Genomic DNA, 27,139 nt, shown 5'->3' on the forward strand with positions numbered 1-27,139 from the left:
TATGTGAAAGCCCTCCCGGCATACATAAAAGACACAAGTGACTTTTTACGAAAAGTATATGATGTACAATGGGAGGATGATTTTGTGTTTATGACCCTGGATGTACAATCTTTATACACCAGCATTAGACACCAGGATGGACTAAGGGCAGTGAAACACTTTCTAGGGCAGAGACCTATCGCACTTTACAATCACACTAAAATGTTGTTGGAAATGACGGAGTGGTGTCTGACTAACAATAATTTTATCTTCAACAGACTCCATTACAGGCAAATACAGGGGTCAGCTATGGGTACTTGTTTCTCCCCCAGCTATGCGAATCTACACATGGGCTGGTGGGAGGAACAGATACTCATGGCTAAGCACCAAACAACATTTTCTAATAATGTGATACTGTATAAGCGGTACATAGACGACATTTTCATACTGTGGAAAGGCCCCAAAGAAGAAGCAGAATTATTTGCTGTAGAGTTAAATGAAAATGCACTAAATCTACAATTTACCTGCACTACAAATGCCACCTCAATACAGTTCCTAGACATAGAACTATATATAGATCAGGGCAGAATCCAAACCAGAACATATCGAAAGCCCACTGCCGGAAACTCAGTGCTTCACGCACAAAGTTTCCATCCTCACAACCTAAAGGAATCCATTCCCTACGCAGAATGTTTAAGGATGACAAGAAATTGTAGTACTAAGACTGGATTAGATGAGGCAAAACAGAACCTGTTTACAAGACTGAGAAAGAGAGGGTACAGCCACAAAACTTGCAGTAGAGCAGACACAAAATGTAGCAAAACTAACAGAAAAGATCTCCTCTTTACCAAAAAACAAGAACACCCAGAGAAAACTCCCAAACAAGAGCCTCCTAGACTAATAACAGGATTCAACACCTACCATAACCAGGTCAGAAAAATATTGACCAAACATTGGCCGCTAATAAGGAGGGACCCCATAATTGGAGAATTATGTGGTAACAGACCTATGATAGCGTTTAGGAAAGCTAAATCCATGAGGGAGCATCTAGTCTGCAATGCACCGGCCATTAAAAAACCGGATGATTGGCTGTCAAAAATCAAAGGTTTCAGCAAATGTACAAAATGCAAAGCCTGTAAACATGGGGTAAACACCACCAAAGTAGAAATACCCTTTAGGAAGAGGCCATACAAGATCCGAGGCAAATATAATTGCAAGACGGACTATGCAGTATATGTTCTAACCTGTATCTGTGGCAAAAGATATGTGGGTAGCACCATCCACCCTGTACATATCAGAGTCCTCCAACACCTTCGCGCAGTGAATAATGACGACCCAGCATACCCTGTGGCCAGGCACATAAACACAACCCATGCAGGGGACATAGGAGTATTAACATACTTCGTCATTGACAATGTGCCGAAAAACACCAGAGGAGGCAATCGCCTGCAGAGTTTGAGAAGACTAGAGTCACGGTACATTATAATGCTCAATTCCAAGATACCGAATGGCCTTAACTCTGACGAAGCTCTCAGTGTCCACCTATAATTAGGAAATCATGGTCCTAAATATCAAATAAGCCCGAAGTTCCCGCAAGAGAAGGCTTGTCCGTCTCTCCTCTCTCCCGTCCAAGAAACATCTTTTGTTCAGTTTTAAAAAATAACTATCACTGTATATATTAGCACAATCACGACCCCGAGAGCAGTTTTAGCCTGTCATAGCAGCATTTTAGGAAAATCACTACACGCACATATGTGATAATATAAAATGGGAATTTCTGCAAATGATTGTATATCTGTTATCTGAATAGACATATATGTATGAAATACAAGTGGGAACATTATTTGTTTACATAATCTATTGCAATATATGTAAGTACCCGTTAGCGCAAAGCATTGACTGACGCTTAGAATCTTGTCCACTGGGAGATGATGAAAATGTTAAGCGTACTCAATACTATAACTGTTGATTGTCAGAAATGGGTGAGCCTGTCCACTGGGAGTAAATGCGAACAGTGTCAGACCGCGAGTGCGATACACAAACCTGTTAATAGTCACAGGCAAGAGCTTAAGGATCTAACGCGAGCGCTAGGGAATGCATTAGCACACGCAAGTAAACTAAGTCAAATAATCCTGCGGAAACTTCCCCGGTTAACCCTGCACGCCTAATAATTAGAGAACCGAGTATTACAACCAACGCTCTCGGAATAACCTTGTAGCATCCTCACTGCACCCGCTCATACACGCGCAAAGCAGCATATGGAGACCGGAGCAAGCACGACAAACCTGAACCAAGGAGTAATAAAATAATGTGCCCTCACGCATATACAAACCACGGAACATGCAGTAATCCAAGAGCACTACACTCACCAGCGCTGAGGGAGTTTTGAACACGGTAAAGCGCGCGAAGGTCTGTCTGTCACAGCATAGCGAGGCACACACAAGGCAGGAATGAGGAAATCACTGGGCTCAAGGTGCGGGAGGGTTTCTATAGAAACGAAACAACGCATGGAGGCGGATGATGTAATTGCAAACTGTGAAAGTGAAAATAACTTCTCTATGTCAGTCTAATTAAGGCGTCGCCCCAAGTTACCATGGGAACTGGGTTACACACGAGTGTGAAATGTGAAAACAAGCTAAAATGTGCATAGAAACAGGAGTTAAACGTGCATGATGTAATGCAATGACTAAGGGGTATAAATACAACCACAGTCTGTTAAGATGTTGTGAACAAGGCGGGTGCTTACCGCCGAAACGCGTCAAGCAGCCTAAATGAGTGAATAAACTTATTTGGAATCATCTATTTCACGGAGTCAGTGCCTTACTTGCATGAGAAAGTTTGGAGTGTTCCAGATATATATATATATATATATATATATATATATATATCAATATACATAAATATATATATATATATATATTCACTGCAACTTTAGTCTTTTTTATTGAATATATATATACGTATATATTCACTGAAAAAATCAGAAAGTTACAGGGATGTGATATATTTTATATTTTTATATATATATATATATATATATATTCACAGAAGGCTATACTCAACCGTGTCAGTTTTCCATGGTGCAGGCTATTTTGCCACAGTGCTTTTGACCAATAACCTCAAGAGATGGCACGGGGTGAATGTACACTTTACAAATGCACATTGTGGCCCTCATCCACAATCAGCCTCCACAGTCGTGGCGGAGTCTCCGCACTAGTGGCAGAATCTCTGCAATACAAAAAGCAGTGCAGAATTTCCGCCACAAGTTCGGAGTCTCCACCACGACTGCGGAGCCTCCGCCATGACTACAGAGACTCTTCATGAATGGTGCTCTATGTTTATGTTAAATTTTGGCGTAAGAGGTTGTAAAATGAACTTGCACACCCATCACTCCTCAAGAAATCTTTTTACAATGTGTCCTTTGAAAACAGATGCCCTTTACACACTTAGTGATAAACCTTTCACTCTTCACACATACCTTGAAGACTGAGACCTTGCGGTAGGAGAGCCCTGCTGGATAGTTGAGCAGCAATTTAGTGCGATAGGCGTCTTCCCCATTGTTTCCCAGATTTAGTCTCATATTCACGGTTGAAGATTCTTTCACTATAAGCTGCTTATCTCTGAGGGACAGAACACAATGTGATCAGCATAGAGAACATATATCTACAAATTCCCTGTCTCTCCACCCAGCAAACCATGCACGTTTGAGTTCTACAACCTAATGAACCCATATCCCACATGCTTATCTTAATTGCCAAACAATGCTACATGAAATTCTACATCCTTTACCAGCAAGACCATTTGCGCATTCTAAATCCACTACACTGTCAGTTGAGTTAACACTCTATGCACATCCTAAGTTGTCCACGTGGAACATCAGTGCACTTTGTAGACCACCAACATCACCTGCTTATTATACCTTAACAGCACTACCCACTAACATCACATGACTGTCCTTAATCCACCTCTTGGACAATCATCACCATATGCCGATTCCAAATGTACCATTTAGACCATCAACAGCAAATTGACATCCTGAATGAATCACTGGTATCCTCAACAAAACATGGCGGCTTAAACTAACCACTTCGACAGTGCCACATGTGTATCAGAGTTTCCCACTTCTTACTACTAATGCTACATTGTGATTCTAGATTAACAAACAGTAACGCCTTCACCATACTCCACCCTAAACCCTCTGCCTTCAAATGCCACGTTGATAACATCCTAACCACCACCACTTGATATGTTGCTAACCAATCCTGGCCACTTATGTTAAATGCAAATCCTAGCTCTAAAACCCACTTAGCATCCCGGATCACATGCCCATTAACCTGAGTAATGGACCAGTTCTTGCAGCTACCACCTTATACTCTTGATTGTGATTAGATTATTGGAGAATCCCTCATCCGTGTGCTCAATGAATATCAAAGTAAGACCCAGGCAGGAGTCTTACCCAGATGCATCAAAGGTGACTTTTAGATCTGCCTCACAGATTCCGTCGGTACCACAGTTCTTCTCAAAAGGAATCTGGGGGAAGAAAGATGAAACTCAATATGTATTACACCACCCCTTGAGACAGACTGTCTTATGGTGAAATGATGAGGAGACTTCCTGAAAGGTTAGTGCCTTTGAAAAGCTGTTTATGATGGTGAAGAGTGCTGCACAGTCTATGCCTAACTGATAGTTGACAGATTCCTCCCAGTCTCACTAGGTGCTGGAAAGGCAGAGATATATCTGTGATATAGCCAATATCCCAATGTCCTGATACTGCATTCTGTTTCATGTCAGCTTTCCATGATCCCAAATTGACTCCACACCTGACCAGTACTTGTATTGTTATTTCTAGGTGATTAATTGTACAGATGTTGTGAGTTCCAGTGGATGAAATGGCACTGGGATGTTTTACCTCATCATACCAGGTGGTGCCATACAGAGGATTCAGGATCGGTGATGGGGCGCTGCCCACAGAAGCGTCCATGTCGTCCTGCAGCGAAATGTTTACAGAGACTCTGATGGCTGAAACATAATCCTCAATGCAGCTCTGTTGGAAAAAAGAGAGAGAACACTGAGGGACAGAACATGATGAGGCAATTAGTTGGAGTTGCCTCAGTTCATAAGGAATATGAGAGGCCATTCCTATTCAAAGGTATTTCACAGATATGGAACCAGGTTTGATTTAATGTCTACTTTCTAACATGAAGATATGCTCCACCCCCAGTTAAATGTCGCCTCCCCTCTGAGATGTCCTGCAGCACATCACAGGACCATTTGGGTGAATTTCTATAGTTGTATGACAAAATATCAACCACAAAGATATTGTGCTACAAAAATATGATGGCAGAAACATCGACCACAAAAATCTCAACTTTACATACTTATAATGTAAAGTATAAACATAGTGGGGTCAAAAATATGGTTGTTGAAAATATTAACCATTTCATGGTAAGTATACATTTTTAATTATAATTCACATTATTTAAATGTGAAATAAGTTATTTTTTTAATAAAACTGTTGTATATTTACACACATATATACAAAATAAAAAACAACAAACAGTATTTATTAACTTTAATTTTTTTTAAAATACCTATAACTATTTTAATAGGTGTCATTAATTAAATACGTTTTAATATTAAGGACCTTATTTAGATCTTGGTTGGACGGGTTACACCATCACAATGATGACGGCTATCCTGTCCACTGAAATATAAATCCTAATATAGCCTATGGGATTTATATATTGGCAGACGGGATATCCGTCACCTTTGTGACCGAGTAACCTGTCCGCCAAGATCTAAATCAGGACCTAATTTATAAGTTACAGTGATTGTATTATACAGCCAAAAGTAATTTGTAAATAAACATATATATACTTGTGAGCCTTTAAGTATAAAATACCACTTGAATACATAATTAATAATCAATTTATAACAAAAATATTACAACATATTTTTAATGTATTCAGCATTTATAAATAATATTCTCAAAATATTTAACAGAAATAATATTTTCAAATCCTAACAAAATATAATATATTATTTTAAATAACCAAACAAAATAGAAAATTAATTTTAAATATTTTTATACAATTGTGATTTTAAATTAAATGGGCTTAAAATACCTGAAAAGCACCCTAGCATAAAGTATTATGTAGTAGCCTAAAGAAAATCCACAATTATGAAAAAACAAGGTCATTGGATATACGCTATTCTAAATACAATTCTACAAAAATAAGGGAACATGCATACATTAGGTAGGTTAAAATGGTTAAAATGTACTATTCTAACTTCAGCCTAACAAGCAATGGGGAAAGTGCATATATGCGTTTGGGGAGGGGCGTTTCAGTGTTGCACTGCAAAGTCTAGTCCACATCAGGTAAAGTGCATACAGTGGGGAGGAAATAGGGGGCATATTATCAAGGGGGGGCGATAGGCAATTTTCGCCGCTTTAGCGGCCGTTTTTGGCTGACAAGCGGCGATAATACTATCGCCCTATTAGCAAGCTGTCGCTAACAGCAGTTAGCGACAGCTTGTAGGCGATAACGAGCGGTTTGGTGCCCGCTTTGCATGTCAGCGATATTTATCGCTAATGAAAGCAGTCTCTAACATCCCTATCGCCTATTAACAACACAGGCGTAGTGATGGAAATATTGGGGCATATTACCAAGGGGGGCGATAGGCAATTATCGCCGATTTAGCGGCCGTTTTTGGCCGCTAAACTGCGATAATTCTATCGCCCTATTAGCAAGCTGTCGCTAACTGATGTTAGCGACAGCTTTTAGGGGATAGCGAGCGGTTTGGGGCCCACTTTGCATGTCAGAGATGTTTATCGCTAATGACATGCAAAGTGGGCGTACCCAGCCAGTTAGCGACTGAAAGCAGTTGCAAACGTCGCTATCGCCTATTAGCAAGGTAGGCGAAGCGTAGGAAATATTTGCGCTAAGCGCGAATATCTCCAAATACTAACAAGTGCCCATACCAGTTCTTAGCCATGTTATCCAATGGGAGGTGGATAACATGGCTAAGAGCATTTTGTCGCTAATGCGTGAATATCGATGTATTCTCAGCGATATTCACGCATTTCGCCGCTATCGCTGGATATTTTAGCACAATGGAAAAAAACGTTGCTAATAGCATGTTTTCTCCACTAACATATCCAGCGATAAAAAAATTGTCGCTAAGCCTATTTAGCGATAAATATCGCTACTTGTTGGTAATATGCCCCATTCGCGCTAAGCGCCAATATCTCCAATAACTAACACCTGCTCAGACCAGTTCTTAGCCATTATATCCAATGAGAGGTGGATATAATGGCTAAGACCCTGTTAGCGATAATGCGTGAATATCGCTGTATTGTCAGCGATATTCACAGATTTGGCCACTATCGCCAGGAATTTTATCGCTTTTGAGATAAACATTGTTAATAGCACGTTATCTCAGCGATAAAATCCTGTGATGCGCGGTGATAAAAAAATGCTGCTAACCCTACTTAGCGATAAATATCGCTATTTGTTGATAATATGCTTCCAGATTTGCTATCCTAACTCCAATCTAGCGAGCATTGGGGAAAGCACATGCATTGGGTGTTTGGGTGGGGGGGCGGAGGGTGCCACATTTAATATTCTATCTGACTCTTGTCTAAAAACCACTGGGAAAAGTGCAAATGTGAGAAGGGTCAAATTTACTTTTCTAACTTCGATATAACAATCATTGGAGAAAGTGCATACAGTGCGAGGGTTAGAAGATACAGCTCCAAAATGCTCCGGCACAACCCCCGGGCCTAAAACCCCTCCATCGACCACATTAAGAATAAGAAACTGTTTGAGTCAAAGCTGTCCTTCGTTCCAAAAGTTAATATAGTAGTTAGTCATGGTTGTCAACATGTTCCTATCCTTACTCTTAAAAATCCTACCACTAGCCCAAACCAACCGCTGGGTGGAGCTCACGAGAGCTTGGCTTGTGGTATGCCTCCAATACTGCTAATCTGCACAGAGATACCAGTGAAACTCACCAACAGTTTTCAAAGGTTGTACACCCAAGTAGCCAGAATGGCATGTTCACATTCACCAAGCTTTTAAAACAAAACCATGGTCCCTGAAGACACAAGGATCAAATTCACAGTTCTCTGCACTGCGCATACAGCCTCCTAGTGTACAGGGGCAGAATCCCTGACACCGTGCCCCTCATTATGCATCATGTGCGCAGTAATGAACACCCGGTGGCACGCCTGATCCACCAAAGAACATTCAAGCAGCAGAAACATGGTCCCAGATCCTTGGGCACACAAGGGCCAAACTTGTGAAACATACCCATATCTGAGAGTAGAACCAAATAACACCAGGCTAAGTTTAAATCTAAAACTAGTGATTCAAACTTGTTTTAAATTGATCTCACAGAAGAGTGCTACATAGGAGTAGTAAACATGATACCCTCCACACCTGATTGGACCTTAAACTTCGCAGCACTATGAAGTTACGGAAAGGTGACTTGAAGTGCCTTATGGAAATATTGGCAATGCCCGAAAATTTGACTTTGGCAAACAAGTGAAATGATTACATTTTATTTATTAAAAACTACATTTATTGAGGGCATAAACCACAAAATAAAAACATAAACCATATTGTGGCCTAACTGTGGTAGCCAAACGTTTGTGATTTTTTCTCCATTTTTTAAAACATCACCAATAATCTTGATAGAGTAATATTGGTGCTTCCTAGTGGGTGGGTGTACCTAGAACGGCTATACAAATCCTTTGTAGTTTCAGTGCATAACACAGGAAAATATAATTCTTATTGGTGCACAGTAAAGTACTATTTGGTTTGAATTAAGGTAACCCGAAGACATAGTTTAAACATACAAGGATAACTAAAAAATAAAAATACAGAATTGAATGAAGAAAGCCGTGACAAGGTAATGTTGTGGTTTTCCAGCCAGGGCACTGACGTGCACTTCTTTTTATGCAGATGTGCTGATGTGACCACTGACCAGGCTAAGAGCTATCGCTCACAGTGTGACAGATCCATTGGCCAAAGTGGGCTGAGCCATGAAACCATGTTATATCCTGTGGTGGACGGAAGCAAGATGTGAATGACATTTGAGGAGACCAATGAATGAAGAGGGCTGTCCCGCAACACCTCTGTGTATGTATAATTTTTCCATTTTGTTTAATTACATGAATTTGGTGAGACACCTAAAGCTTTGCCTAGTCCAGCTCTAGTAAACAATGGCTAAGAAACAAAATGGCCACACTTGTTGATCATATGAGATGCAAAGGTGTCTGAGGACTGCCTGGATAATTTCCTACTCCTGAGATAAGTGTTCAGGCTGTCTGCTCTGATGTTGTTCATCACAGCAATTTTGGAAATTAACAGGAACACACAATGCTGCAACACCCATTCCACAGAGCTATTAAAAGCCAACAGAATGAAAGGGGTGGATGTCCTTGTTTTCTCACGTAGAAAAGTTCTGTGGTGTTGCATTTATGGATAATCATAACTCTGAATATCTCTCCTGTTAGGAAGGCCTTCAGCAATAAGACGTTTGCATTAATCTCCTATAGATTTATGTGCAAGGACGGCTCTGACTTGTCCCAAAATGACTGCGTCTTTACCAACTATCAGGGCCGGACTGGCCGTAGCTGGCACAGGGCATTTCCCCTGTGGGCCGGAGGGGTGGCGGCTGGTTTTGTTCACGCGGGCCGTTTTTTTTAACTGGGGGTCAGTTTTGCAGCATTGCTGCAATATCGCCCCCTGTAGGAAAAGCGGGAGCGGTGCTTTTTAATAGCACTCCCACCCTCCCGGGCCCATGGCCGGTCGAGCAGCAACCTGCCAGTGCTGGTTGCTGTTCCCAGTCCAGCCCTGCCAACTATGCTTTCAGAAGTTGGCAGTGACAGCAGGCTGTTGACAGGGCATTTGGAAGGAGCATTCCACCAATAATTTGGAAGCATGTGTCCACCATTATAGGATGCATGGAATAGAATGACCTTTGATCTCCCAATATTCTGCCAGATGGAGTTGCAGGAAGAGCATGCAGAGTTTGGCATGTGCCACTACTCCTCTATTGGGCCCCCTGTACTTTAGGAAGCATCTGGCATCACAGGCTATCACTGTCTAGTTGGTCAAGATGTGATCAACTGCCTAAGATATCGACCACACCCACTCTGGAGGAAAAAACTTTTTTGCCAGACTACAGGCCCAGGTAGACACTCCTATGAAATAAATCCTCATGCAATCAAGGAGGATTTTGTGTAGTTCCGTAAGAACCCAGGTTTGGAAATGCTCCTGAGTGTTGGGGACAGACTAACTTATGAGCCTTCTTTGATGGAGTTCTGATGACACAGTTGGTATATATAGATTCAGATAGAAATGGATGTTCTGCTATCACAGAAAGGCCTATCCTGGAGTCAGAATCCTAGTGAAGATCGGAAGGGTAGGAGGAGTCTCTGGCAGCTGTCAAGCAAAGCCTTTCTTAGGCACTGAGAAGCCAAATGCATCTATTGTGACTTGGATCCAGATGTGGTGATGGTGGATTAGAGTGGGATTGTGTTGAGGCCGCTGCTGGACCTTGAGGAAGTGATTGGTACTTCTTGGTCTTCGTCCTCTAGTGCAAAAAGACTTTAGAGCATTGGAAGCCTGGAAAAGAAAATTGGTCTCCATGGTACTGATTGGATGGCATGCAGCAAGTTGACCATATCCATACTTGTCTTGTAATTCTGGAGGACTACATCAGTTGAGGGATAGAAGAGGAAGTTGATGCCTATTTCCTGGTCCTACGATTTTGGATTTCAAGACGTTGGTCTCAACTGTCAGTGCACAGTCGTAATGGAGGACAGGTCCCTGGACATCAGCGGTTTCTTTTCTGCAGCTTCATCTTATGGGTTCAGCACAACACTTCTTGAGAATAGTATGGGAGAATGCAGGTGCGTCAGTTAAACCTGCACCAGAGAGACAGCCCATATGTCTTCAAAATGGCATTGTCGCTGGCTTTGGTGGGGAGCTCTCATTCTCAAGAGAGGTGTCAGAGTTTAGTGGAGACAGCATTCAAAGCCTTGGACAGGACCGCCTTGTTCTTACTGATAGGTTGTACGTCCTCATGGTTACTGGGATCAGTCTGTGGATCGGTGTCTGGATTGGTGTTCCCCAGACGGGTCCTCTTGAAAGGAGGAGGACTGGGAGATGGGTTTTTGGGGGATTGTCCACCCTTGACAGACCAACTGGCATCAAGGTTGGAACATGGTGGCTGGATCAGACACAATGGTGCTAGTTGACTCAGTGCTACTCATCTCTTAAGCTAGTCCTCTGGTCCTCAGGAGCTGTCCTAGAGCCTGCAGGAACTCCACTGGAGGGTTGTACTGGGGAAGACAAAATGTGTAGGGGGACCCGAGGCTGCCAGGTAAGGTGGAAGGGTGTCCTAAGCCATAAATACGCATCCAAGAAGGAGGCTGTGCTCAGTTTTGATAGTAGCATTGTAGAAAACCAAGCAGACAGATCTGAATGTAAGTGGATGGGGTATGGTAACTTATCAGCTGTTCCTAGTCTAATGGATCTGTTGTTTCGAAGCTAGCTGTCTTCCACACTTCTTGTGTTGAAGCTCAATGATCTGTGAGTTAGTAGTGCTCTTGACTACCAAATGCACAGCTTGGAGGGGGGCTCAGACATGGAAGAAAAATCAGGAGATGCCCCTGTCTTATCAGCATGTAGACCGAGACAGCGACTGCCACGGAAGGAGCTGAGCTCAACTCCCCTGAGCAAGTCTCCAGAGTCACAGGAACAAACTGAGACTTGGGCCACGACCTGCATCCAGGAAGGGAAACTTGCTCCGTCTTTTGCTTCAGTGATCTGTGGTAATGCTCCCAGAAGGAGAGGTTGGCTCAACAGTTCAGTCGAACAGCAACTTAGTTCCTTGCACCCAAATGAGGAGCTTGGCTTGATTTGATGATCCAACAGGATTGCCAAGGCAGATGAGGTTTTGGTCCCCGAAGGGTCACCAGCACCAAGGTCTTTAAGCCCTTCTCCACCTCTGACAATTGGGTTTAGTTGGGATAAGACAACTGGAACTAGAGAGGAAGGGACGGTGGGCTTGGGCTTGGGTGGGGGGGGGTAGTATTCTCCATTCCCAGAGTTACTCGCACCACTAGCCTAGCTCCAGTGAAGAGATGATCACCATTTGGGCAGGTTCAGAGTGAAGAGGGTGGAAGCCTCGCTATTTAGCTAGCAGGAAGGTACTTGTTACTTTGCCAATGGTGACTCTTTAATTACCTCATGAACTTTTATGATGAAATCTAACCTTTCCTTAGAGAATGGCAACCACTTGCTCTAAATGTAAGCCAGAGAGTTCAGTAGGGATCTCTTAAATAAGGAAATACCCAGATCATATGTATGCACTGGATGACTATTACCAAAATACAAGTCATGGAAGCTCTGTGCTGCTAACAGCCAATGCCATGTAGCACTTTGCTTTAAACTAGCACATTTCCGTATAAGATACCTGAGCTGCATGAAGAAGAGGATATAGCAAAATGAATAGAACAAAATCCAGGAAAGATTAAATAGGATTGATGCTAGCTCTGTATAAGGAATTTTCTGGGCATGAGAGAAACGGCTTCTAAGAATTGGCAACTGTTAGGGAAGGACATGCCTATGCAGAGGGATGAGGGTGTGTCCCAAATGAAGGGTGCTTGCCTGCGTTGCTCCGACAAAGCTCTGCAGGGGCATAGAAGCAGTTTCTGGTCCGACCACTAGATTAAGAATGAGAGAGACTCAGTAAGTATTATTATATTCCTGTACCCGCATCCACACAGTTTACAGTTTGTGCATTGAGTAGCCTTTTTGTCTTTGTTGCGTAAATTTGAGATCAAAAGAAGCCTGTCTGCTATCCTGCCTAATTTCCCCTTTTTTAGGTCGAACCTGGGCAGCGCATGTGCTGCTATGCGAGGAATGCTGTATGTGAGTATGGACTTGAGGCCCCGAAAATATTTGTCATTGGCTTGTGTCATTGTCCTTCGTAAATGCTGGTTTCTGATTTGGTAATAGGCTTGTTAGTCCCTCCTTAGTACCGCCTTGACTTCATTTAAAACCTCCCAAGAGGACTGGCGTCTGTTGTTACATGGTATGTCTTATTTAGTCTGTAAGCACTATTTTCTTTAAGAGCTTCTCCTACTGCAGGCAAAACATGCTTTCCTGCAACATTCAGCATAACATTCCACCTTTCACTTACCAAGCAGCCCGGGACAATGTCGGCCGCTTCTTTGAAATGAAATAGGTCTCGCATTTACAAGAGTTTGAGCTATTGGCATTGTAACTGACAATGTCTTTTATATATGTGTTAATTATCAAAACAGATAAATAAAAGGCAATCTCATTTACAATGCAAATAGCTTAAAAGCTCGCCAATGCGAGACCTATTGCGTTGCAAATGCTTTTTTATAACTTGTGTGCCTTTTGAGGGAGTCTTGGAAAGTAGATCATTTCGAAATCTCTGTCAAATCTTGCAAAGCTGTTCATTAAGGGTAATTGCTTCTGGGTGTTCCATTTAATTTTTGGCCTCGTCCTCTCTACCGCCACAAAATAGGGGAGATTGTATGTATTCCCTTAGAGACCAGAGTAAGGGCACACAATCCGAGATGCTGGTCAAAACAAAACCAACGTTGGGCAAGGCTGGTGCAGACGTCTTCACATTGTGCAGCTATCATATGCCCATTGCAGATCTCTATGTGTATTAGAAACCCACTATGTGCATTACAGACCTATTTGCACTATACAAATTCCTTTCCTCTGTGTGGGCCCTATGCACATTGCAGGACTTTATTCTGTTCCTTGTCCTTTTTTCAGACCCTATGCCTAGCGCAGGATCTTTTGCTAATCACACCCCTTTTGCCGGATGGTGCCCTTTTTGAGCCAACTTACGAGTGCGCTACGGAATCAGCCAGTGAGTTACCTATACCAGGGGTACTGATAACTCCAGAGTTGCACAGATATGGGGATCATTTAAAAGTCCCTTGCGCCACCCGTACGTCACTTTTCTCATGTTAAAAATGACGCAAAAGTGACGCAAGGGGCTTGTAAATAAGCCCCATAGTTTATGAGTCGGATCCTTCGAAATTAGGAACTTCCAGGATACGTGGTAATTCCAGTCAGGACTCCCGGTTAGTCCTCATTTTCATATTGCACCCAGAAACACCACCTGAATTCCAATGGAGCCAACACTTTCTGGTAGCAGCTCCATCGGAATTAAAATGGCCCTGGTAATCGGGTCTAGGTGGAGCTTTGGGGCAGCTGGTGACAGCGGCATTAATCTATAAAAGCTACTTCACAAAACATCACCCATTCTCTCCTGCCACCAACTTCACTTAGAAAAGCATCTTGGAGTCTGAAAGCCCTAAGGAGATGACAACAAAGGGCTGAGGCAACACTGTTCTCCAGGGAGAGAAGCCCACTGTAACAGGTCTCTTGTGGTTCAGGCACATGCACAGAATAATGAGAGAGCTGCTAGTGGTCCTGCTCCTGCAGTGCTATATGGTTATGGTGGCTCCAGGTGCCCAGTTCATGGGCTGTCACTTTCCCTTCTTCTTTAATCGCCTGCTGATGTTAAAGGTTAACACCCCTTGTCCCCCCTCAGACAATTGGCAAAACACAGGAGGTCGTTGAAGGTCAACACGAGGCACATTCCTTGTTCCATCCATGGTTCTTCACAGAGCTAAGCAGCAGAGCCAGGGGTTGGATAAGGGGTGGGAACTACAATGTGATTCTCACTGCCCTCTGGGACTTGTCCTGTAACCCGTAAGGCCCAAGGTAGGAAAACTAATGCAGGGGATAGCAAAGTGTAAATCAAGGCTAGAAGACGCTACTGTGGCAATCCCTATATGATATCTAAGATGTCACTGATCAGCAGATCAGGGCTAAGGCACCTACCGGGAGGAAGATGGCCTGTGTGGCACAACTCTGGCCTTTGGTGATAAGCAGGGTGTCTGTAATGACCCTCTTGCCATTCTGGAAGACTACCCTGACCTTCATGCGGTTGGCGTCCAGCTCCAGTCGGTAGGTCAGGTTGAATGAGAGGCGGCCTATGGAGAGCAAAGATACATAACCGTGAGAAAGGATGAGACCAGCCTGTGGAGGGGATGGAAACTAATGATGGAAGCAGAGCTGACCCAAGTAGGTGGTGGTGACATAGCTGCTATTGAAGCACAGGGTGATGATGCTGCCAGGCTCCTGTTGGCTCTTGACTTCTCCCGAGCACTCAAACATTTTCAGGAGAATTTCTGGCGGTTGAAAGCTCATAGAGGTTGAGATGTTCAAAATTGGACGAGACCTGAAACATGGAACAGAAGGATGAAGAAAGGTTAATATTTAAGTCAAAGAATCCTATTTGCCACATTGTTGTGAGACAAATCTGTGATTACATTTTGCATAAACGTACCTCATAAAATGTAACTTGATAATGTATTAATCTGTCAATTATGGTGTATAGGTTTATTCCTGTGGCATGGGACTAAAGCTATGCCCTAAAGGCCAAAATATGTGATTTCCACAAATTGGATCTTTGTCTACACAGGCATGGAGGATGAAAAATGATGGGATGGAACATTCACAAGCCCCTCCACCAGAGTGATCGCCATTGACTGAGATTAATTTAAGCGTTCCATCCATCGCTTTGTTGTTTGTTGCAGTTGATGCCTAAGTTTCGACGGGTGTGCCCAGATGTAACTCCCATGCATACTGTCCAAAATGACTCTGGCTACACTCGACTGAAAGAGCCCAAATAGGCCTAAAACAGTTTGGGGATTACATGTTCTTCTAGGCGGGACCTTGCCTGACAGTTCAGGATGGACTGTTCCCATGAGGAGCATTTATAGAACTACTTTAGATAAAATGGACGTTTGTCTAGAGAGGCTTGATGAGGCAAAGACAATAGACTGGAATGTAGCTTGAGCGGCTGAGATTAAATCAAGCATTCCATCCATCACCTTGTGAGGTCTTGAGATAGCCAAGACCTTTTGATTTAAAAGATATATATATTTTTAAATGTAAATGTGACCAAGACCCAACGAGAGGTTGAAACGCGTCTTTCTTTGTGCCATTAAATATTGAGATTACACACTGCAGCTATTGGAGTATTTCGTTCTTCCCCGCAGAAGTTCGGTGTGATATATATATATATATATATATATATATATATATATATATAAATATATATATATATATATATATATATATATATATATATATATATATATATATATATATATATATATATAGGCCGAGTGGTTACCAATAATTTTCCCCACATTAGCCGAACGAGATTGGCGGCTTGCCATACACTTTTTTTCAGCCCACTTGGCTTACTTTATTGTTTTCTTTGAGACGGACATTGGTGATTGGCACCGATCATCCCGGTGTTTGCCTTTGGAATGAATTAACTCACTTAACACGGTGATTTGACATGCAATGTTGATGTATTACAACAGTACCAGGCATGTTTCAAACGTAATGTTTATTTAACGATGTATAATAATGCTTGAACACAGCCCGCTTGTAAATCAGTAAGTCTGTTGTTTATTACCATGGGTATGACGTTAATACCATGTGACTTTGTATATATTGCACGTAATTCAGTTTGCTCGTTATCGTGAGAAAGCCGGTTTCACCTGCGAAACGCGTCGAGGAAAAGCCGTTTTTGAATTAAAACACGCTTTGCAAAACTCTAAAAGTGGCCCGGATTTCTTTCTTACACAAAGGAGAGTGTTTGGCTGGAATATATATATATATATATAATGCTTATTTAGAGGGGCTTTCAGTTGTCTTCATCCATGGATCTGTTGGTCTGTCATTCATATTTTGATTCTGCCCACATTAGTATACAGTATGGGGCGGGGGTCAGTCCACTTCAGTCACAGGCTAACATCACTTTGAGTGATTGTATTTTACTCTTTCACAAGGTGAACGTTCGAACACAAGGTAGTTCTCTTTAGTGCGTGATCGATTCTGATATGATAACAATACGTAACAGCTCTTCCATGTACAGCACAGGTCACATTCCAGTTTTATCAGTTTTTATCTCCTGCTAATGCCGAAGTATCTGTAGGATCCGCGGTCCAGTGATATGTGGCTGGCAAAGGAAAATTAATATGTCGTCTGTGTATAATGCAACGCAGTCTTTCAGGCAGTTCAGTCACTGGAATCTCTAGAGTTGGGCATTGCAGCAAACCCAGACCCCAAGGGCTCAATCACCAGGGCAAACAGCAGTGGAGAAAGAGAGCTTCCCTGCCTGGTGACCCTGTGTATTAAGAAGGGTGGAGACAAAATGCCATTGACTCTCACCTGCGCCTACGGCCAAGCGTTAAGCACTTTGACAAAGGACCGGAGCCAGGCTGTAAATCCCATATTGCAGAGCACCTGAAAATGAACACTTGGCTCTTTAATATCAGGTGGAGTGCTCTGCCCAGCCTCTGAAAGGGATGTAAGTCTAAAGAGAATCCCGGTGGCTCCCTAAATAATGAGCCCCTGGGAATCAGGTCTGATACTGCAGCATTTGTTGGGATACAGGAAGGGGTGAGATGCTGGCACTGGTCCCATTCTTAATTTAATTTCTATATTCTCAACTTCCTGTGATAACAGCACACAGTCTGCTTCAAAGATCCAAGGGGTGGGAGTCGCTTGCAACTTTTGAAGCCCTCCCCCATAATAACACTTATATATCCTTACCAAATGCTAGACAGATTCCAAGGAAAGTGTAGGCCTCTCTTGCACATAGGGGCCAGGCCAAATGGCATGGCCAACTCCCAAAAAAACATAATTTGACCCTTCCAACGCACCGCATGCACTGGCGCTGCTGGCATTTAACATTGGCTCTGCCAAGGTGCAGAAGGGACACGAGGGGAATGTTGAGATACTAGTACTGGGTGTCTGAAGAGAAGACACCAAGTAGGTTTGGGATCAGCTTTATTCCATCTGGTAACCTCCAGTTCCCGGCAGCAACTGCTGCTGGCACCACACTACACATTCCAAAGCAGAACATCCATGAGCCCCCATGAGCTCCCACCCCAACACATTCCAACCAGATCCCAACACACCCCTTCCTTTACAACTCAAAAAAAAAAGATGAAAAAAACAATATGATAACAGAATTAACAAAACAAGGTGAATGCATCATATACAGAAATAACATAGCAAGGTAATGCATAAGAGCAATAACACAGGCACATCACGTGGAAAAGATGAGGAAACCTATGAACAAACAAAAGTCTACAACATGATGTAATCTTGAAATTTGGAAGGAAAAGATCTCAACCTGGCAGACACCCCGCGCGGGGACACAGCCAGACTGACTGTCCCCCCTCCCATGAACACTACCAGGCACAACCGCGGGGGAAGAATGAACACAGATTCTCTTGTTGACATAACCAACCTTTGATTCAGGTACCACAGAAACAGCACACTTGTTCCATACCTTGCTGTTCTCTAGCACCACCACATGATCTTTCACCACAGACACTCTTCTGGGTGTTGAAAAGCGTGACTCGCCTTTGCGGATAAGGCCGGGTTTTTTTGCTCTGACCCAGTCACCCACATTAACTGAAAGGGCACCAGAATTTCCAGACCTAGTGCCATACTTGGCTTGAACAGCAGTTCTGACATCCACCACATCCAACAACTTCTTCTTATCAACCTCTCTGCTGGACATCCACTCCTTGTTCAACTTGGAACCTGCAACTCTACCTCTGAGTAAGGTTAATGAAGCCATACGGTGCTAACATAAGGCGTAGATCTCACTGCCCACAACATGTTGGTAACAGTCAATGCTTCGCACAGTAGTTTCTGCCACCATACTGTCGAGGCTTGATTACGGAAATGCGCTCTACCTGGGCTTACCAAAAACTTTAATTAATAGACTGCAGGTGGTCTTAAACGACGCGGCTAGACTCATCTTCAAACTCCCAAGAAGAGCACATGCCTCCCCGCTATTACAGAGCCTTCATTGGCTGCCAGTTGGGCAAAGGTCAGTCTTCAAAAGCCTCTGTATAGCCCACAAATCCATCTATGGACAAGCCCCGGCGTACATCAAGGAACGGCTGGAGATTTACAGACATGAAAGAAGTCTCAGGTCCTCCGACGCCCAACTGCTTGTATGTCCTCGGTTCAGACTGGCCACAAAGGGCGGGAGATCTTTCTCCGTCCTACTACCTAAGCTCTGGAACGATTTGCCTGAGGCCCTCCGCAAGGATGGCAATCTACTCCGTTTCAGGAAAGCCCTAAAAACAATTCTATTCAGAGCAACGCTCAGCCCAGCATAGTCTTGCCCAGTTCCTCCACTCCCTTTCGGCTAACTCGGTTGTTGTGTTTTGCGGTCAAAGCGCCCTGAGACCTGCAGGTGAATTGGCGCTATCAAACTGACAATAAAAAAAAAAAAAAAATTTAAAAAACAGCTTGCCACCAATGAAAACCATTGACCAAGGCAAGTTGCAAATGTTCCTTGATAACACGGTTGAAGCGTTCAACTAAACCGTTGCTGCAGGGATGGCGAAGGGAAGTAAGAATATGCTTTACACCAATGTCCATGGGGAAGTCTTGCATTTCCCTGGAAACCAACTGAGTTCTATTGTCCAACACCAATTCTTCAGAAAAACCCTCCCTGAGAAGCACATATTGAAAAAACAAACAAAGAATTTACATTATCCACAAACCTGACCTCAGACCATTTCGACATGTAATCAATGAGGACCAAAGCATACTTGGGAGAACTCCCATTAAGCCCAAAAGGACAGGCAACTTCAAAGGCCAGTTTGCACCACAGTGAGTTTTTCACTGCCACAGGGGTGGGTCACCTGAGACTTGTCACTCACAACATAGATGCAGCAGTCACGAACATAGTGTTCAACATCTCTGTCTAAACCAGGCCACCAAAAATCTTCCCTAACTCTGTGTTTCATGGAACGAATTTGCAGATGACCTTCCTGGGCCAAGTCCAAAATCCTCATGCGCATGGACACAGGAACCACCAGTAAACCACCGCTCCTTACACCCCATCAACCAAAGATAAATCCTCACCGATCTTTTTGTAAGGAATCAACTCGGAGGGACAATCCTTGTTGTTAGGCCACACTCTAGCTAAAAAGTCTATAACCATTCTGACCTCCGCATTACTTGACATGGCTTGCAACCATTCTTGTTCAGAAAGTGGACCACCTACAGTGTTCTCAAAGGAGCACACCGCACACACCATTTCCAAGTCATCTGATGCCAACACACATCCACTGCATGAGAGAGGTAACCTAGATAAACAATCGGCTACATGAATCTTTGCACCAGCTACATATTCTAGGCGGTAACAAAACTCTTGCAGTCTAAACTGCCACTTCGCAATATGTGGCCTCCACCTTTAGTGGTGAAAGGTTTATGATCAGTCGTTAAAATAAATTCATTTTCCCACAAAAAAATTGAAGTCTTGGACACCCCACCACAAGGCTAAAGCTTCCTTTTCAATGTTGAAATAAGTGCATTCAGTGCCCCTTAATGTTCTTGAAGTGAAAGCAATTTTTTCCTCACAACTATCACCTCTCTTTTGCATAAGGACAGCCCCTAAACCCACGTTGCTTGCATCAGTGAATATGATGAGCCATCACCTGTCGGGCCTACGCCACTTCCCTATAGCCCTTAAGGCGGCCTGTGGTGGTAACTACAGGGTAGGGGTGTGTGAAATGTTATGGAAGTTTGGATGGGGACTGATACTGTGTTATTGGGTCCTGTTCTGGGGGGGAGGGTACTGGGAATTGTTCAACAAATTACGGGTTTAAGGTTCAAGGGTCCTGGTGTGGGCTGGCAATGCTGGGGGAGGGAGAGTACAGAGTGCCTTGACGATGGGGACATTACCTGAACTGAAATGTATCACATGGAACGTACGTGGATTGCATACTATGTCCAGGTGCCATAAGGTGCATGCATATTTGGTGAGGCGGGGGATCCACATAGCGTTACTCCAAAAAACCGACTTGACTAGACAAGAATGTACAGCAGTACAGAGGCGATGGCGGGGGTCAGGTGTTTGGTACAACATACTCGGCGTTTGCCAGGGGGGTCATGATATGGGTGAGAGCGGGGACTCCTTTTCAGATGACAACTGCAATGGTAGACCCGGAGGGTAGATATGTGGCGGTGGAGGGGAGATTATATAGAAGAGAAGTGGTGCTCTGCAGTGTCTATGCCCCAAACACAGACCAACCCCGGTTTCTGGATAAATTATCTGGATCTCTAGCTGGTACTGTGATATTGGGGGGAGATTTTAACTCTATAACTGATGTACTTCTAGACAGGTCGCACCCTCCACTGAATGATTCTCTGGTCCACAGAGCGGCAAAGCTGAGAGCGAATTGGCAGGACAAGTGGGGGCTCACGGATATATGGAGAGGGCACCATCCGGAAGATAGGGATTATTCCTTTTTCTCTGCGCTCCACGAGTTGCATGTTAGAATTGACACGATTCTTTGTAGTCGTATGTTAGCACTCCTGGCGACTCGCTCTGAATACTTGACCAGGACATTGTCGGATCATAATCCTCAAGTGGTGGCCTTCCAATGGCAACAAGCGAGAACTGCGATACCCACTTGGCGGTTGCGACCGGACACCCTGGAAGATTTGATCTTTAGCACTAAAATACAGACAGGAATTGATAACTACTTTGCAGTGAACGTAGGAACGGCGTCTACCAGGGGAGTGGAATGGGGCGCTTTCAAGGTAGTGGTGCGAGGGCTATGCATTAGCAATCACGCGGGGGAGAGGAAGGTAGTGTTGGCAGATGTGGAGAAGGCAGAAGCGGAGCTGCGAGCAGTAGAGCAGCAGAGACCAGAGCAGAAGGGTCTCCAGGAACGGCTAGTGGAGGCTAAAGAGCGTGTGGCGGCTGAGACAGAAAGATTGCGGTGCTTTGACTACAGACAGTATATGGTAAAAGTGCATGCGGAGGGAGACAAAGTAGGGACACTTCTAGCAAAACTAGCAACACCAGTGTCAGGGGGGTGCTCAATCTTAAACATGAGAACAGAATCGGGGGAGGTAGTGTACTCCCAGTCCGAAATCCTCTCGTGCTTCTTGAGATACTATACGATACTGTATCGCACTCATCTAGAGGCTGAGGGGCTAGACATAGAGGAATATCTAATGGGGACCCAGCTACCGCAGTTGGAGGAAAAAGATGCTGAGAAATTAGGGCAGAAAATTCAGTTAGGAGAGGTGAGAGGAGCGATCAAGCAGATGGCCAAGAATAAGACACCAGGAGTGGATGGGCTCCCTATAGAATTTTATGTAAAATACGTAGATGTTCTAGTGCCCCGATTAGTGGAGGTGTATAATGAGGCGGCGGAACAGGGACATCTACCGCAGTCCATGAGGGAGGCGCTGGTGATTCCCCTGTTAAAACCTGGAAGGGATGGTAGTGATGTAACTTCTTATAGGCCATTATCAATGTTGACGGTGGACTATAAAATCCTGAGCAAAATATTGGCCACGAGGTTGCTACCCCACATGACTGCCTTGATACATATGGACCAAGCGGGGTTTATTCCGACTAGGAATACGTCGGGGAATGTTCGACGGCTAATACGAGTGTTGGAAAGTGATCTGGATGTTGATATGCTACCGGTTGTATTGTCGGTGGACATAGAGAAGGCTTTTGATAGCCTGGAATGGTCCTACCTGGATAGAGTGCTAGAGAGGTTTGGTCTTGGAGAACGATTTAGGAGATGGACGAGGATCCTATATTCTTTATCGACGGCCAGGGTGAGAATGGGTAATGTCATATCCTCGCAATACCCGGTCCAGAGAGGCATAAGGCAAGGCTGTTCGCTCTCGCCCTTGCTGTTCGCATTGGCGATTGTACCTCTAGCGACCCAAGCCAGAACGGGAAGGGCATATAATGGCCTTATATGCAGAGGAAATCCACATCATATTTCATTATATGCGGATGACCTGCTCCTGTTTCTGGAAGACGCGACCGTGGCACTACAAGGAGCGGTGACCCTGCTCACGGAATTCGGGCTCTCTCTGGCCTTAGAGTTAACTGGGGAAAGACATGTGTTTTCCCTTTGAAGGAAGACATGCAGCAACCAGCGCTACCATCTGGACTGGTATGGGAGCGATCATGCTTCACCTACCTGGGAGTCCGAATATATCATGACACGGATGCCATGCTGGAAGGGAATGTGGGGCGCTGTATAAGGGCTCTGAGAGGCTGTATGACATTTTGGGCTACACTTCCCTTAACAGTGGTGGGAAGAGTGGCACTATTGAAAATGTTGGCCCTGCCTCGATTACTCTACTATTTCCGTACGCTACCACTGTGGATACCCCCGAGATTCTTTCGCGAACTGCGTACGCTCACAATAGATTTCATATGGGGGCATGGGAGGAGACGAGTGGCGCTGGATACGCTGCTGAGACCGAAATTGGACGGAGGGTTGGCTGTCCCTAACTTTGAACTCTACTATTTAGCAGCGCAACTGCAGGTTCTCACGCAGAATGTTGCAAATGAGTTCAGGGGCTCGGAACAGACCCGAGAGCTGGGAATCCAGAGGCATGTACTCTCCTATATTGTCATGCAACAAAAGCTGGAGTTAAAGGAGTTGACGTCAGAAGAAAGAACCCTGAGATTATGCTGGAATAAAAGTCAGCGTAAAGCAGGTGTGATTCACCCATATGCGCCCGAAATACCTCTGGGCATGCTGACGGCCTTGCCACACGGGGGAGACTGGTCTCGGTTAATGGAATGGGAAGACCTGGGGCTCCAAGTAATAGGGGACCTGTACGCTGAGGGTGAATTGTTGCCCTTCCGAGCAGTGCAAGAACAGTATGGTCTTCCTGATGGGACTTTCTTATTACACATGGCCGTTACATCGGCGATCAGGAAGCATTGGAAGTCAGGGCAAATGGAACCTAAGACCACGATGGCTTGCCAGTACGTGGTGATGGCGGCGGGCACTTTTAATGCGATCACTTGTTTACAGTCCCGAATGTTGCAGGAAGGATTAGAACCACTTACTGCACTCAAGCAGAAATGGGAGGAGAAGGTGGGGAAACCTATACCAGATGTGACGTGGGGACAGATCCTGAAGAGGACATGGAAGGGGAGCAGGAATGCTCGCTTCCAACAAGTGCACTTTTTTGTGCTCCATAGGGCCTACCTTACCCCGTGGAAAATAAAGAAGTATTTCCTGGTCCAAGATGCGGCCTGCCCTCGATGCCTGATGCTTGATGTAGAGCTAGAGCACATGATTTGGGACTAGGCTGGGACTCTATTGGGCTGAGGTAGGGAAGCTATTAAACGAGGCTACGGACAGGCAGATAGTATACGACATGGCGACTTGTCTGCTGCTGTGGTTTCCTCACACAAAAAGAACTAAGATCACCAGCAAATTTATTGACTTAGGCCTTATGCTAGCCCAGAGGGAGATAACCTGGCATTGGAAATTGAAGGAGGGCCCCTCGAGTAAGAGATGGGCAAGTGAGATGTGCAAATGGGCCAGTAGCGAAGGTACTATTAGACATAGGCAGGCAACCTGCACGGCTAATGAGAAGAGCTTAGAAATGGCGAGGGCATGGGAAGACCTAACGCAGACGTTCAAAAACAGTTTAGAGACTGAAGAGGGCTAAAAGCGAAGGGTTGGGAAAGGAAGTTCCTAAAGATACACAATATAGAGCATAAGGTCACAGTGTTAGATATTCAGTACAAGCCAGGTCCACACCAGTTGAGGTTGATGGGGGGGTGGGAGGGAAGGGTAGGGAATCCCATGTTGTTGTAAAGGGATGGTACGGTAGTAGGATGGCGTAAGCTGAAGCTCTGAGTAGTGTGTTCGATAGGTATGAGATAAAATGAGCGCCTGCGGGGCGTACCCCCAAGAGTGAATGCACCAAAGGATGGGATGGCTGGTGAAGGGACATTAGGACAATAGTAATAGTACACGCTAGGACCACCTATTTGGCCGCAGGCATGGATCGTTCAACCATAGGGGATTGGGGAAGGGGATGTTAGAGTTAAAAGTGGATATAGAATTTTCTGACCAAGTGCGAGCCCTGGCCTCCCTAGGCCACTACCGGTTCAGAACACTAGCTAAATGATGCCGCCCAGCCTCCAGGATGTGGGCATACTGCTGTGTAGAGAACTGATTGAAGATTTGTATGTGGCATTTGGGAGGGGTGGGCGCATCGATGTGTACAAACTATATGTTTTCTAGATCTGCAATAACATTTAAAAAAAAAGAATCAGGGAATATGATGCACTGGTCATTAATATTAAACAGTTTAAGAGGACAAGCATGTACAATTTCCTGCTTAATTGATTCAAAATTGTTATTGCAATCATGATCCCACACATACTTGACATTCTTCTTCAAAAGATTCAGCAAAGACGCTGTTTTGCTGGAAAAATTGCTCACAAATTTGGCGAGGTATTCCACCAACCAAATAAGAGCGGAGCTGGTCCTTGTTCACAGGTTTGGGTGCAATTTGGATGCCACAATAATTTTTAATTTTGGTTCCACACCTCTGTGAGAGATATGATGACCAAGGTAGTCAACTCCCTTTTGAAGGAATTTGCATGTATCTATTCTTCATGTCAAACCACTAGACCTAATGATGCTTAAAACATGCGTAACCCTGTCATCATGTTCAGACTCAGTTTTACCATAAATCAGAATGTCATCTTGAAACAAAACGACTCCTACAGTGTCCTTGAATAAATTGTTCGTCAATCCCTGGAACCCTGCAGAAGCTGAGGCAAGACCACAAGGCATACGTTTGTAATGATAAGCCGACTCCGGTGTAACAAATGACGTAAGGTGCCTTGAATCTTTACAAAGTTCAATTTGGTGGTAAGCTGAGGAAATGTCCAGGGAAGTGAAAAACCTGGCACCTTCCAAAGTAGCCAACATCTCATTGATGTTCGATAGGGGTTGGTGATCAACCCAGATGTTAGAGTTAAGGTCTCTCAAATCCACACACATTCTCAGGGATTTATTGGATTTGGGCAGCTCCTACGCACACCGCAGGAGGGGAAACTGAAGGCACCAGACCAACTTGTTGCCATTGAAGAGAAGACACCAAATAGGTTTGGGATCAGCTTTATTCCATCTGGTAACCTCCAGCTCCCGGCAGCAACTGCCACTGGCACCGCACTACACATTCCAAAGCAGAACACCCACAAGCTCCCACCCTAACACATTTCAACCAGATCCCAACAGTGACTTGGTTGGTGGCTGCAAACAGGATGCCGCATTGAGGAGCTGCGGTGGTCAGTCCCGATTCACCAGCCACTGTCATGGAGTACCTTCCAGGTAGTCATTGGCATCATCATCCTCACACACATTCCTCGTCCCTTTCCATACTCATTCCAGTTTCAGATGTGCTACAATCAAGACACCTGAATAATGCAGTATTTTTTTTAACCTGTGCACTAAAATAAATACCCACCCACTATTAAAGAAAAACACTCATAAATGCTTTATTTTTATTGTGCACTCAAGTGGCACATAGTTTTCATACTGAGGGACCTGTGGGATTTCTTTGGATTTTCTCAGAAGAACCTATTGAGGAATAGCGGAGCAGGGAGGTCACCATTTCGCAGGACTTTAGTCTTGGGCATTCAGTGCACTGACTGCAGCTACTGCTAAGCCTGTGCAGTAGCACATTCATTGTTAGCCTTGCTGTTAATGGTGCTGGGGTCCGCATGACTTCTGGTGCTGGGACGCATTGTCTGCCCTGGGCTGTTGGCAGTGGTGGGTTTCTAGGAATGGAGGTGCAGGACCCCCCGTACTTAGAGCATTAGCACTAGGGCTGAGGCACTCCTGGAAGGGGCTTTGGTTTACGTAGATAGCAAGATGAAAACGTTCAAACACAACGCATCATGGGATGTCGTTAAAATGAAAGTTACGAACAAGAGAACATACGCAGGTGGTGATAAACAAAGTAACAAGATGTGTTTCAAAACGGTAGGAATAGAGAAAGCCACAATAAAGCTGGGATTCACACGAAGAGTCCTCAAGTGTTTAATCGGACATAAAGACACACCACGCTTCATTGAAGCTATAAGTTTGTCTATGCCCACATAAGGGAACGTATGCGTACAGAGGTATGCGAAAATAAAAAAGATGCGGGACATATGTATGAGCACATTTTCC

General features: G+C 44.3%; 1 protein-coding gene across 1 annotated transcript in view; it reads right to left on the minus strand.

The window, feature by feature from the left end:
* LOC147703147 (integrin alpha-L-like) overlaps positions 1–27,139 on the minus strand; it is a 546,902-nt gene that overhangs the window by 101,241 nt on the left and 418,522 nt on the right. The window contains exons 16-20 of the mRNA XM_086931681.1: positions 15,131–15,291; positions 14,892–15,043; positions 4,889–5,023; positions 4,436–4,509; positions 3,458–3,599 (exon numbers count right to left, since the gene is read on the minus strand). Coding sequence (XP_086787807.1) covers positions 3,458–3,599; positions 4,436–4,509; positions 4,889–5,023; positions 14,892–15,043; positions 15,131–15,291 — 664 coding nt within the window. The remainder of the gene's footprint in view (positions 1–3,457; positions 3,600–4,435; positions 4,510–4,888; positions 5,024–14,891; positions 15,044–15,130; positions 15,292–27,139) is intronic.

The sequence above is a fragment of the Lissotriton vulgaris genome, chromosome 7 (genome assembly GCF_964263255.1).
Source record: "Lissotriton vulgaris chromosome 7, aLisVul1.2, whole genome shotgun sequence".
NCBI lineage: Eukaryota > Metazoa > Chordata > Amphibia > Caudata > Salamandridae > Lissotriton > Lissotriton vulgaris.